Source organism: Drosophila mauritiana, chromosome 2R (genome assembly GCF_004382145.1).
Source record: "Drosophila mauritiana strain mau12 chromosome 2R, ASM438214v1, whole genome shotgun sequence".
NCBI lineage: Eukaryota > Metazoa > Arthropoda > Insecta > Diptera > Drosophilidae > Drosophila > Drosophila mauritiana.
The window spans coordinates 19,088,781-19,101,924 of NC_046668.1; the positions used below are offsets into that span (position 1 = coordinate 19,088,781).

At 44.6% G+C, this 13,144-nt stretch overlaps 6 protein-coding genes across 6 annotated transcripts; all 6 read right to left on the reverse strand.

Annotated features, from left to right (window-relative positions):
* Window positions 1-358: 358 nt before the first annotated feature.
* On the reverse strand, window positions 359-1,507 carry LOC117138586 (mucin-2). Its single transcript, XM_033300766.1, has one exon. The coding sequence runs from the start codon at window positions 1,505-1,507 to the stop codon at window positions 359-361; it is 1,149 nt and encodes a 382-aa protein (XP_033156657.1).
* A 1,172-nt stretch (window positions 1,508-2,679) lies between these two features.
* Window positions 2,680-8,747, reverse strand: LOC117138609 (serine-rich adhesin for platelets). The gene is made up of 5 exons (XM_033300818.1): window positions 6,937-8,747; window positions 6,157-6,729; window positions 4,058-6,054; window positions 2,788-3,895; window positions 2,680-2,728 (listed from the first exon to the last, which is right to left on the reverse strand). Exons 1-5 carry the CDS (start codon window positions 8,745-8,747, stop codon window positions 2,680-2,682), a joined length of 5,538 nt encoding a protein of 1,845 aa, XP_033156709.1.
* Window positions 8,748-9,159: 412 nt separating this feature from the next.
* Window positions 9,160-10,023, reverse strand: LOC117138598 (cell wall protein DAN4). The gene has a single exon (XM_033300780.1). The coding sequence runs from the start codon at window positions 10,021-10,023 to the stop codon at window positions 9,160-9,162; it is 864 nt and encodes a 287-aa protein (XP_033156671.1).
* A 372-nt stretch (window positions 10,024-10,395) lies between these two features.
* Window positions 10,396-11,019, reverse strand: LOC117138607. The gene has a single exon (XM_033300816.1). It carries the CDS (start codon window positions 11,017-11,019, stop codon window positions 10,396-10,398), a length of 624 nt encoding a protein of 207 aa, XP_033156707.1.
* A 380-nt stretch (window positions 11,020-11,399) lies between these two features.
* On the reverse strand, window positions 11,400-11,975 carry LOC117138613. Its single transcript, XM_033300822.1, has one exon. The coding sequence runs from the start codon at window positions 11,973-11,975 to the stop codon at window positions 11,400-11,402; it is 576 nt and encodes a 191-aa protein (XP_033156713.1).
* A 435-nt stretch (window positions 11,976-12,410) lies between these two features.
* LOC117138533 lies at window positions 12,411-13,009 on the reverse strand. The gene is made up of 2 exons (XM_033300670.1): window positions 12,488-13,009; window positions 12,411-12,431 (listed from the first exon to the last, which is right to left on the reverse strand). Exons 1-2 carry the CDS (start codon window positions 13,007-13,009, stop codon window positions 12,411-12,413), a joined length of 543 nt encoding a protein of 180 aa, XP_033156561.1.
* Window positions 13,010-13,144: the final 135 nt, after the last annotated feature.

Genomic DNA, 13,144 nt, shown 5'->3' on the forward strand with positions numbered 1-13,144 from the left:
GATGTGATGAACTCGAGATGTATCAGATGGCTCCACTAACGATATTAATTATTTACTACATACTTGTCTTGGACCTAATCTTTAAATCTATCTAGTAATTGATTTGTTCTCTGTCATTACTTATTCTTATCAGATTTGTTTTGTCTGTCTTTAACGGCTTGAATCTGGAACGGGTTCTTCTTCGTATGGATGGTGCTGATAAACTTTATAAACTTCATAAACTTTAGCGTGTTCATCGTTCTAGATAAGAATCCTCAATTATCATCAAACAAAAATTAATATATGTAATATAGTAAATACCCCAATGGAAATATATTTATTTAATTATAATACATTTTGTATTGTTGTTACAGAACTCTTAAAGTCTTTGATTATTCCTTTTCTTAAGTAACTTGTAAATATATTTACTTCTAGAGGGTTTCTTTTGTCGTTGTGGAACCGATTTCCAGGGTCCTGACTTTGACCTATAGGGCCGTTCTTCTTCTTTCGTAAAAAGAGGAGGATATGACACGCCTCCAGGCGATATTAGAAGCATGGGCTTGCCGAATCCGTCTTCTAAGCGTACATATTGGGCTTCCTCTGGGTGAGCACATAGGCGAGGATAGCTATGGCACAACGTCGTCATAGACTGTGGCGCCGATTGCACTCTAAGTTGAAGATCAGGACGCATAAAGCCAGAAGACGATGGCATTCCCTCTAGACTGAGCACCGTCGGAGTTGATATAGGGCTACTCTGGATCTGACTATGATGGAAATGTATTGGAGTGGCGGTTGTAGCTCGTAAGCTTCCTTTTTTTCCTCTGATTCGGGAAGATACAATTACGGATCCAGTTGTAGATGAGCCGGTTGTTGAAGAGCCTCCCGAAGTAAAAGACCCTCCTGTTGTGGAAGATCCAGTGGTCGATGAGCCTCCAGTGGTCGATGAGCCTCCTGTTGTCGATGATTGTTCAGTGGTTGAATTGGTTGTAGGTGAGATTGTACTCGAGGTAGTTTCTGGCGATTCCGTTGTTGTGGACGTGGATGTTTTTTGTGTTGTTGTTGTTTGCCTGGTGGTCGTATCTGGAGTTTTGGTTGTGGTGCTTCTCCTTGTGGGTTTTCGTGTTGGCCTGGGTCTAGGTCGATTTGGGATCGGTGGTCTGAGAGGCCGCAGTGGGCGCAGTGGTCGCTGTGGTCGAGGTGGCCTTGGTTGAGGGACTGGAACCGGTACAGGCACGGGCAAAGGCTCTACCGCAATCAGCTCGCTTCCAGGAAACATTCCATGCTTTTTATTATAAAGTTCCTGCATGATCGCGCCGTAATAGGCGTCCCAAGGAGAGGGTGTGATCGGTTTTTCCGGTGCCACCTGTGGTGGTTGTGTGGTGCTTGTGGTACCAAATACATTAGATAGGCGCGAGTAAAGATCATTCACATCCCAAAGTGGACCGTTTAATCTAAATGCTCCCTCTGAACTATTACTCCTTACTGAGGTTGAGCACAATAATATAAAAAAGGCGAGCAACGAAATCATTGTCGTGGTCGAAAAGTTCACTCTAATGCCTAGATTCAAACTAAACGTGCAACCAAGCTGAAAATTCGTTTTTATAGACATATAGATAATAAACCACTGATTGTGCCCTGGAGCTATAGACGACCCAAGAGTTTTAAAAGATTAAACAATTGAAAATCCAGTAAGTTTTCTGTGAGTCAGTGAATGGAATCTACAGATCTGCGTTCTTTCTTGGTCACTTTCCATGTTAGAGCCCCTTTTTTGTTTTTCCAAAACAATCCTAAAGACAGTCAAGATGCATCACAAACTCTTAAATATCAGTGAAATAGCCTTGACTCGATCTCAAATATGAAAAACGATTTAGAATTACATGTGTTTAATTTATATTCCCTGATATTTTAACTGCCAATGTACACATTTTCATATATGGCTACCATACAATAAATGATATGAACTACCTCTCTTATATTATATGCATTATACGAATTTTCGTTCGTGTTTTGTAAAACAAAGCAAATTATATCCGCGATTAATTAAAATTTTACTTATTCTTATGGGTTCTCCTTATAGCGCGCCACAATGCAGGAAGCTTTTGAGAGTAGGCGGATCGTCCCTCGACTGACGAAATCAACAATAAGTGTTTTCCATATTCATCAGCCAGGCGAACAAATTGGGCCTCTTCCGGTTTCAAGCATAGACGCGGATAAAAGTGGCACAGAGAAGTTACGGACTGGGGCATCGACGTTATAGTGAGTTTCTGCTGGGGCTTAAATAAAGTTCCTTCTGGATTCGTTTCAAACATATTCGATTCAATTTTTTTAAGGTTCACTGCCTTTCCAGATTGACAGTTAGGAAGCAGTGGGTAATCATTGCAAATTGAATCTGTGTCTGTTGTTTGTGAAATAGCTGTAGATGTCGTTATACTTCCGGTTGTTGTAGACGTCGGAATTGCTGTGGAGGTCGTTGAATCTGATGGACTTGCAGTGGACGTAGTCGTAGAGTCCGATGTGGAGGATGTTGGGATCGCGGTGGATGTTGTACTACTTTCGGTTGTTGTTGATGTCGAACTATCAGTAGATGTTGTCGTTGAATCTGATGGACTTGCAGAGGACGTAGTCGTAGAGTCTGATGTTGAGGATGTTGGGATCGCCGTGGATGTTGTACTACTTTCGGTTGTCGTTGACGTCGAACTTTCAGTTGTCGTAGAATCTGATGGACTTGCAGTGGACGTAGTCGTAGAGTCTGATGTTGAGGATGTTGGGATAGCGATGGATGTTGTACTACTTTCGGTTGTTGTTGACGTCGAACTATCAGTAGATGTTGTCGTTGAATCTGATGGACTTGCAGAGGACGTAGTCGTAGAGTCTGATGTTGAGGATGTTGGGATCGCCGTGGATGTTGTACTACTTTCGGTTGTTGTGGACGTCGAACTTTCAGTAGATGTTGACGTTGAATCTGATGGACTTGCAGAGGACGTAGTCGTAGAGTCTGATGTTGAGGATGTTGGGATCGCCGTGGATGTTGTACTACTTTCGGTTGTTGTGGACGTCGAACTTTCAGTAGATGTTGACGTTGAATCTGATGGACTTGCAGAGGACGTAGTCGTAGAGTCTGATGTTGAGGATGTTGGGATAGCGGTGGATGTTGTACTACTTTCGGTTGTTGTTGATGTCGAACTATCAGTAGATGTTGTCTTTGAATCTGATGGACTTGCAGAGGACGTAGTCGTAGAGTCTGATGTTGAGGATGTTGGGATCGCGGTGGATGTTGTACTACTTTCGGTTGTTGTTGATGTCGAACTATCAGTAGATGTTGTCGTTGAATCTGATGGACTTGCAGAGGACGTAGTCGTAGAGTCTGATGTTGAGGATGTTGGGATCGCCGTGGATGTTGTACTACTTTCGGTTGTTGTGGACGTCGAACTTTCAGTAGATGTTGACGTTGAATCTGATGGACTTGCAGAGGACGTAGTCGTAGAGTCTGATGTTGAGGATGTTGGGATAGCGGTGGATGTTGTACTACTTTCGGTTGTTGTTGAGGAAGTTGAAGTACTATCGGTTGTTGTGGACGTCGAACTTTCAGTAGATGTTGTCGTAGAATCTGATGGACTTGCAGTGGACGTAGTCGTAGAGTCTGATGTTGAGGATGTTGGGATCGCAGTGGATGTTGTACTACTTTCGGTAGTTGTTGAAGTCGAACTTTCAGTGGATGTTGTCGTTGAATCTGATGGACTTGCAGTGGACGTAGTCGTAGAGTCCGATGTGGAGGATGTTGGGATCGCAGTGGATGTTGTACTACTTTCGGTTGTTGTTGAGGAAGTTGAAGTACTTTCGGTTGTTGTGGACGTCGAACTTTCAGTAGATGTTGTCGTAGAATCTGATGGACTTGCAGTGGACGTAGTCGTAGAGTCTGATGTTGAGGATGTTGGGATCGCCGTGGATGTTGTACTACTTTCGGTTGTTGTTGACGTCGAACTTTCAGTCGATATTGTCGTTGAATCTGATGGACTTGCAGTGGACGTAGTCGTAGAGTCTGATGTTGAGGATGTTGGGATCGCCGTGGATGTTGTACTACTTTCGGTTGTCGTTGACGTCGAACTTTCAGTAGATGTTGTCGTAGAATCTGATGGACTTGCAGTGGACGTAGTCGTAGAGTCTGATGTTGAGGATGTTGGGATAGCGATGGATGTTGTACTACTTTCGGTTGTTGTTGACGTCGAACTTTCAGTAGATGTTGTCGTTGAATCTGATGGACTTGCAGTGGACGTAGTCGTAGAGTCTGATGTTGAGGATGTTGGGATCGCCGTGGATGTTGTACTACTTTCGGTTGTCGTTGACGTCGAACTTTCAGTAGATGTTGTCGTAGAATCTGATGGACTTGCAGTGGACGTAGTCGTAGAGTCTGATGTTGAGGATGTTGGGATAGCGGTGGATGTTGTACTACTTTCGGTTGTTGTTGACGTCGAACTTTCAGTAGATGTTGTCGTTGAATCTGATGGACTTGCAGTGGACGTAGTCGTAGAGTCTGATGTTGAGGATGTTGGGATCGCCGTGGATGTTGTACTACTTTCGGTTGTCGTTGACGTCGAACTTTCAGTAGATGTTGTCGTAGAATCTGATGGACTTGCAGTGGACGTAGTCGTAGAGTCTGATGTTGAGGATGTTGGGATAGCGATGGATGTTGTACTACTTTCGGTTGTTGTTGACGTCGAACTTTCAGTAGATGTTGTCGTTGAATCTGATGGACTTGCAGTGGACGTAGTCGTAGAGTCTGATGTTGAGGATGTTGGGATCGCCGTGTATGTTGTACTACTTTCGGTTGTTGTTGATGTCGAACTATCAGTAGATGTTGTCGTTGAATCTGATGGACTTGCAGAGGACGTAGTCGTAGAGTCTGATGTTGAGGATGTTGGGATCGCCGTGGATGTTGTACTACTTTCGGTTGTTGTTGAGGAAGTTGAAGTACTATCGGTTGTTGTGGACGTCGAACTTTCAGTAGATGTTGTCGTAGAATCTGATGGACTTGCAGTGGACGTAGTCGTAGAGTCTGATGTTGAGGATGTTGGGATCGCCGTGGATGTTGTAGTACTTTCGGTTGTTGTTGACGTCGAACTTTCAGTCGATGTTGTCGTTGAATCTGATGGACTTGCAGAGGACGTAGTCGTAGAGTCTGATGTTGAGGATGTTGGGATAGCGGTGGATGTTGTACTACTTTCGGTTGTTGTTGACGTCGAACTTTCAGTAGATGTTGTCGTAGAATCTGATGGACTTGCAGTGGACGTAGTCGTAGAGTCTGATGTTGAGGATGTTGGGATAGCGATGGATGTTGTACTACTTTCGGTTGTTGTTGACGTCGAACTTTCAGTAGATGTTGTCGTTGAATCTGATGGACTTGCAGTGGACGTAGTCGTAGAGTCTGATGTTGAGGATGTTGGGATCGCCGTGGATGTTGTACTACTTTCGGTTGTCGTTGACGTCGAACTTTCAGTAGATGTTGTCGTAGAATCTGATGGACTTGCAGTGGACGTAGTCGTAGAGTCTGATGTTGAGGATGTTGGGATAGCGGTGGATGTTGTACTACTTTCGGTTGTTGTTGACGTCGAACTTTCAGTAGATGTTGTCGTTGAATCTGATGGACTTGCAGTGGACGTAGTCGTAGAGTCTGATGTTGAGGATGTTGGGATCGCCGTGGATGTTGTACTACTTTCGGTTGTCGTTGACGTCGAACTTTCAGTAGATGTTGTCGTAGAATCTGATGGACTTGCAGTGGACGTAGTCGTAGAGTCTGATGTTGAGGATGTTGGGATAGCGATGGATGTTGTACTACTTTCGGTTGTTGTTGACGTCGAACTTTCAGTAGATGTTGTCGTTGAATCTGATGGACTTGCAGTGGACGTAGTCGTAGAGTCTGATGTTGAGGATGTTGGGATCGCCGTGTATGTTGTACTACTTTCGGTTGTTGTTGATGTCGAACTATCAGTAGATGTTGTCGTTGAATCTGATGGACTTGCAGAGGACGTAGTCGTAGAGTCTGATGTTGAGGATGTTGGGATCGCCGTGGATGTTGTACTACTTTCGGTTGTTGTTGAGGAAGTTGAAGTACTATCGGTTGTTGTGGACGTCGAACTTTCAGTAGATGTTGTCGTAGAATCTGATGGACTTGCAGTGGACGTAGTCGTAGAGTCTGATGTTGAGGATGTTGGGATCGCCGTGGATGTTGTAGTACTTTCGGTTGTTGTTGACGTCGAACTTTCAGTCGATGTTGTCGTTGAATCTGATGGACTTGCAGAGGACGTAGTCGTAGAGTCTGATGTTGAAGAGGTTGGGATCGCCGTGGATGTTGTACTACTTTGGGTTGTTGTTGAGGAAGTTGAAGTACTTTCGGTTGTTGTGGACGTCGATTTTTCAGTAGATGTTGTCGAAGAATCTGATGGACTGGCAGTGGACGTAGTCGTAGAGTCCGATGTTGAGGATGTTGGGATAGCGGTGGATGTTGTACTACTTTCGGTTGTTGTTGACGTCGAACTTTCAGTAGATGTTGTCGTTGAATCTGATGGACTTGCAGTGGACGAAGTCGTAGAGTCTGATGTTGAGGATGTTGGGATAGCGGTGGATGTTGTACTACTTTCGGTTGTTGTGGACGTCGAACTTTCAGTAGATGTTGTCGTTGAATCTGATGGACTTGCAGTGGACGTAGTCGTAGAGTCTGATGTTGAGGAGGTTGGGATCGCCGTGGATGTTGTACTACTTTCGGTTGTTTTTGAGGAAGTTGAAGTACTTTCGGTTGTTGTGGACGTCGAACTTTCAGTAGATGTTGTCGTAGAATCTGCTGGACTTGTTGATGATGTTGAAGATGTTGGGATCGCAGTGGATGTTGTACTACTTTCGATTGTTGTAGACGTCGAAATTTCAGTAGATGTTTTCGTAGAATCTGATGGACTTGCAGTGGACGTAGTCGTAGAGTCCGATGTGGAGGATGTTGGGATCGCGGTGGATGTTGTACTACTTTCGGTTGTTGTTGACGTCGAACTTTCAGTAGATGTTGTCGTTGAATCTGATGGACTTGCAGTGGACGTAGTCGTAGAGTCTGATGTTGAGGAGGTTGGGATCGCCGTGGATGTTGTACTACTTTCGGTTGTTGTTGAGGAAGTTGAAGTACTTTCGGTTGTTGTGGACGTCGAACTTTCAGTAGATGTTGTCGTAGAATCTGATGGACTTGCAGTGGACGTTGTCGTAGAGTCTGATGTTGAAGAAGTTGGGATCGCAGTGGATGTTGTACTACTTTCGGTTGTTGTGGACGTCGAACTTTCAGTGGAAGTCGTCGTAGAATCTGATGGACTTGTAGTGGACGTAGTCGTAGAGACCGATGTTGAGGATGTTGGGATAGCGGTGGATGTTGTACTACTTTCGGTTGTCGTTGACGTCGAACTTTCAGTAGATGTCGTCGTTGAATCTGATGGACTTGCAGTGGACGTAGTCGTAGAGTCCGATGTGGAGGATGTTGGGATAGCGGTGGATGTTGTACTCCTTTCGGTTGTTGTTGGGGTAGTTGAAGTACTTTCGGTTGTTGTGGACGTCGAACTTTCAGTGGAAGTCGTCGTAGAATCTGATGGACTTGTAGTGGACGTAGTCGTAGATTCTGATGTTGAGGATGTTGGGATCGCGGTGGATGTTGAAGTACTTTGGGTTGTTGTTGAAGTCGAACTATCAGTGGATGTTGTCGTAGAATCTGATGGACTTGAAGTGGACGTAGTCGTAGGGTCCGATGTCGAAGATGTTGGGATCGCGGCTGAAGTGCTCTCGCTTGTTGTGGAAGTCGGAATTGCCGTGGATGTTGTCGACGACTCCGTTGATGAGCTTGTGGTGGACGTCGTCGTAGAGTCCGATGTCGAGGATGTTGGGATCGCAGTTGAAGTGCTATCGCTTGTTGTGGAAGTCGGAATTGCCGTGGATGTTGTCGACGACTCCGTTGATGAGCTTGTGGTGGACGTCGTCGTAGAGTCCGATGTCGAGGGTGATGGGATCGCGGTTGATGTTAAAGTGCTTTCGCTTGTTGTGGTAGTCGGAATTGCCGTGGATGTTGTCGTTGGCTCCGTTGATGAACTAGTGCTAGACGTTGTCGTAGAGTCCGATGTCGAGGATGTTGGGATCGCGGTTGAAGTGCTCTCGCTTGTTGTGGAAGTCGGAATTGCCGTGGATGTTGTCGACGACTCCGTTGATGTAGTTGTGGTGGTCGATGTGGATGTTGTTATCCTTTCGGTTGTTGTGGTGGAGGTGGGCATGGGTGTGGATGACGTCGTCGAATCGGATGTAGTGCTAGTAGGCATGGTTGATGTTTGACACGCTGGAAGATGAGGAAAGACTGCACAAATCGGCGTTTCAGTTGTTGAAATAACCGCTGTTGTCGTTGGAACCATCGGAGTTGTTGTTTGTGTGACTGTCGGTGTTGTTACAGTCTGATATCCGAAAGGTCCGTACGGGCTGTAATACCCATAAGGGTCATAATTAGGATCGTTTTGGTATGCACTGGCCCAATAATTATTATAATAGTTATTTAGATAATCGTTGTATTCGACATTCTGTTGATTGCTATTCGGCTGGTTTGATGGATTTTGATTATTAGTGTTTCCTGAATTTATTCCGATTCCAGTCAGCCTCGAAAATATTGTGGAAGCATCCCACACTGGTATCCTTATCTTTATTGATTGACCCCATGCCTGACAGACTAGAATAAGCAAAAAGCTGGTGGTATTTAATATCATTCCGAGCTGGGTTTAGCGGGCACTCCGTCTGGCCTAGAACTGAAATGGTAGCGACTAAGAACCTGCTGTTTTATACAGAGGACAGATGTCGTAAAATGAAATGACACTATACGCAAACAAAAGAATGGATAAAATTAGCTTTATAAATTGTACGTTTTTTTAGGTTTCGTAAGATCGTGTCTATGCTCAACAAAACTTCTAAGCTGACGGGCGACGCCTTCGGTGGTGCAAATGCTAATTAGTTCTTATAATTACCTTTTACCCGCATTTATTGTTGTGGTTCTAGTTTCGCGGACTCTTGAATCAATTATATAACAAAAGAAAGCCCATAAGTTCTTCGCATGATTTTGTTTTGACTTTATTGAATAAATTAAATGTTGGTTGTAGTCTGAAATACACTAAAGTTGCTTCTCTATTTCTTTCCCTCGTACCCGAAGTAAGGAGATGGCTGAGCCCTGCGGTAAATATTCTGATATGGAATATATACAGGCTCGGACTGCGCATCAGCTGATGCCACTGCGGAGCCACGGACGTAGATCTGATTGGAACTGATGCGGTGCAGATCGTAGGGATTTACCAGAGAGCTGGGCACATAGCGATTAGGCAGAGGAGTGGTCTGAATCCGCGCATTCTGCACCGCCGTGGAAGTGGTGTCCGTGTTTGCGGGTGCCACAGCAGTGGAAGTGGTCGGAGATACCGTTGTCGTGGGTTGAGTGGCCACGGCGGTCGAGGTGGTATCGGATCCTGGCGAAGTAGCCACTGCTGTGGAGGTGGTTGGAGATGCAGTAGTTGTGGATTGGGTGGCTACAGCGGTCGACGTCGTAGGAGATCCCGTAGAGGTAGGAATGGCGGTGGACGTAGTTGGAGTTCCCGTGGACGTAGGAATGGCGGTGGAGGTCGTAGGCGTAGGCAATGTAGTGACCGGAGCGGCAGTCGTCGAAGTCACTTGGTTATTATTATTATTATTTAAGCTGGCTAAGTAAAGGCTATACAAATACGCGTTGTAAGCCGCCTGAGCCTCGTAGTACTGCTGCCACTGGCTGCTGTAATACTCATTCAGGTAAGCCTCGTATTCCGCTTGAGCATTGCTGTTGCTTGAGGAACCAGGACGTGAGCCACCTCCTCCGCCACCGCCGCCACCGCCGCCACCACCACCACCGCCTCCTCCTGTTAGGGCCGAGACTATGCTTCCCACGGTGTAGACGGGAAAACTGAAGGACTGACCCCAGGCCTGGCCAGTCAGCAGCAAGACCAATCCTATGGCCTTAAACAACATTATGAAGATAGTTTCTACGGTGCTCCGGTTAGTTCAGAACTAATGTGTTGGCTCCATGATGCGAAGAGTTTTATACAGTTGGTCGGGTGTCATAAATTGAATTGGGTCTGAGACCTACATAGGACCGGACTAAAACACGAGCTTCAGATCAAAATGCGATCTGGGCTTGGTGAAGAACCAAAGCGTTCATTTGAATTTTTATTGTTTTGGCTAGCGAAATCACAGAAGTGAACTGAAAGCTTATTTCACATAACTTAGTAGACTAATGGGATAACATAAAGAGCAGAGTTCTACTTAACGAACCAACTGCAAAACAACGCTATTTTACAAAACATCTTGATTATTAGTTTCTTTATTGATAATAATAGTAGGCTAGCCAACTCGATAATAATAGGGCGTAGACCCATATATAGGTCTATAGTAAACGTATCTAGTTGGAGTTCTATAATCGACGCCAGTGCTTTGCGGCGGATTCGCAGCCGGGCGTTTGGTAGTCGGCTGCAGAATTTTGTTAACCGGCTGCTCGACATCATCCAAATCGTACTTGATGCGCGATCCATTCTTAAAGTCTATATAGTCAACATCTTCATCGTTCTCAGCTCCATCGGCATCTTTTTCTACAGCCGGCTTTCGAGTGGTAGTAGTGGCCTGGGCAATTAAATCTGACAGCACGGCTGGCGAAATTGTGGGAGATCCTGGCTGCTGCAAGCCCAGAAGGATTCCTTGCAGAAACTGCTCTCGTACCTCGTTGTTGGTTTGATCAGAACTCACGATCTCATCGGACTGGGGCTCTTTCATGATCGCACTATTCGTGATAGCCGGTGTCTCATCCTGAGGCCTCAGGATGGGTATCTGTGGCTGGGCTGCCGATAGCGCCAGTAGATATAGCCAGGGTATTGCTGTTCGAATCTGCTCCTGCCCCGAGTTCACATCACTTGCATTTGCCAGTTGGCTGGCCGCGACCACTGAACACAGTAGAAATCCGATCAGTTTCATATCGAAACGCGGTCGACTTTAAACTAAGTTTGTCTGCGCATTGGGCTTGCATATTTAGCAAATGTCTGCACCGCAAGATATTAAAATGCTAATTTAGGTTCATTAATAAGTTGGCGATCAGAGAAATCGATCGCTTCTCTCTTATTTTTCTTTATTTTCTTTGTGCTGTTTATCTTTTATATTTGTTTACTCTCGTCTAATTTGCGCTGAATTAGCAGCAAAGATGTGTTTGCGACAGGTGCTTTTAAGTGGTCCTCTTTTGCTATGAAATCTAAGTTTGTACTTTGTTTTCCCTTCTAAATCTAAAAAAATGTACTCGAAATCTTAGTTCATTTGGTATAATGGTTTGCCAGTTTTAATAAAGAATTAAATAAGTGTACTTAATTTTTAGCCACGTACTTAATTGGCTTTTGTAATTGCAGTGGATGTGGTTGGAGTTGTCTTAGTTGTGGCTTGCGTCGCCGACGACTTGGTTTGCTTTTCTTTCGAGGTACAAATCTCACTTTAATTGGTAGAAATTGTCGTAGTCGTCGCAGTAGGGGTTGTAGGAATAGATATGACTGTGTTTGGAGCTGGTTTGGAGCTGGAGCTGGAGATGGTTTAGGCCGATGGCGGTGTCCACGATGACCATGGTGACCAGGTGTCTTATAGGGATCATATATCACATATGGTCCGTAGCTTCCGTAGGGACTATAAACGGTGTAAAGTCCATAATATTGATTGTAGGCCGCTTGAGCCAGATAGAACTGCTGCCATTGATTGCTGTAATACTCGTTCAGATAGACATTGTAATCCGACAGAGTCTTGTTCTTATGATTGCTGCTGGATTGTTTGGGACGAGAGTTAAGACCGCTTCCTGAGATCTGAAAGCCCAAATCTTTAAGATCTATACGCACGAGTTCTCCCAAGGACTGACCGGCTAACATAAAAAGTAGGCCGATTATTTTAATCGACATTGTCTTAAAAAGACTACACGGCTCAGAGCTCGGCTTTTACAGAACTGATGCTAACGCCTTTGGGCTCCGTAGTTTTATAAATCTTTCACGGGGTCATCATATGGACTGAAGCTCAAAACTTTGAGCCGAGAACATGGGTTCAACCCACGATTTAAATTTTTATAGACTTGGCTAATGGAAAGCATAACTTACAAACGTGCTAAGCCGCCACAGAGCGATGGCCTAACTTATCTATCCCTAATCGTCTCGGATCAAAGGTATCAAATCAAGAAAAGGCATTAATTTTACATAATTATAACCGAGTCGTGGCCTCTGCCAAAATAATATAAAATCAAAACAGAGTAAAACGTGAATATTCATCATCATAAAAATATATTTTATTGATATTTTAGTCCTGAAAAGTCAGGGGAGGCTCCCCCAATGGTTCACTCATTATTATACATATGTCGGGTCATACTAAAAGAAATCGAATTTTAAACCAATTTAATCTAAAATGTACAATTCCCGCTTACCTGCCATTCGTTCTCAAAAATGGGAATCCTAAAGGATTGCACATTGGTCGTCTGGGATTTGGTGGACATCAGATTCCGTACCAAAATCCGGCGTGGAACACCTTGTCTTACAGTCTTAACTCGTGTGCGCGTCAAAACTACTGGACTTGCAAAGGACCGATATGGATTCCAGTATTGCGGCTCCTGGGAGACGTCGTTAAAGGCTCTGGAATTCAGGTTCACATACTGGATATTTGGCTGGCGCCCAAACAAGGACCTTAAGAAATTCCGAAGTGGAGTGTTGCCAGAATTGCCGTTGCTCAAGTTACTGATAAGTTGAAAATTTTGGCTAGTTGCGTTCGCATTGATCGTGAGATTCCTTCGCAATCCGTTGCGAAAGAAATGTCTTCCGCCCAGGACCTGAACCTGCGATGAGGACGGGTATATTACTTGTACTCCAGGTGATCCAAAAACTTGGTAATCCTGTCCTGCAATCGTGTTAGCTTGGAGCAGCAGAGCAAGACCAATCAAAGTGGCTATCATGACGGAGTTTTTAGTTAGGCCTTCTTAGTTCCAGAGTTCTTTTTAAGATTATGCCAGGCACTGTTGGTTGCCAGCTCTTATATAATCAAAGGCAAACACTTATCTAAATTGTTATTAATGGATCGATGTTTAGGG

Bases quoted from the DNA above. Each gene is read 5' to 3' on its own strand.
- LOC117138607 (XM_033300816.1), bottom strand. From the start codon at position 11,019: ATGAAACTGATCGGATTTCTACTGTGTTCAGTGGTCGCGGCCAGCCAA.
- LOC117138533 (XM_033300670.1), bottom strand. From the start codon at position 13,009: ATGATAGCCACTTTGATTGGTCTTGCTCTGCTGCTCCAAGCTAACACG. The intron at 12,432-12,487 runs GTAAGCGGGAAT...GATTTCTTTTAG, and splicing joins TTTTTGAGAACGAATGGCAG to TATGACCCGACATATGTATA.
- LOC117138609 (XM_033300818.1), bottom strand. From the start codon at position 8,747: ATGATATTAAATACCACCAGCTTTTTGCTTATTCTAGTCTGTCAGGCA. The intron at 6,730-6,936 runs GTCCACTGCAAG...AACCGAAAGTAG, and splicing joins ACATCGGACTCTACGACTAC to TACAACATCCACGGCGATCC. The intron at 6,055-6,156 runs GTCCACTGCAAG...AACCGAAAGTAG, and splicing joins ACATCAGACTCTACGACTAC to TACAACATCCACGGCGATCC.
- LOC117138598 (XM_033300780.1), bottom strand. From the start codon at position 10,023: ATGTTGTTTAAGGCCATAGGATTGGTCTTGCTGCTGACTGGCCAGGCC.
- LOC117138586 (XM_033300766.1), bottom strand. From the start codon at position 1,507: ATGATTTCGTTGCTCGCCTTTTTTATATTATTGTGCTCAACCTCAGTA.
- LOC117138613 (XM_033300822.1), bottom strand. From the start codon at position 11,975: ATGTCGATTAAAATAATCGGCCTACTTTTTATGTTAGCCGGTCAGTCC.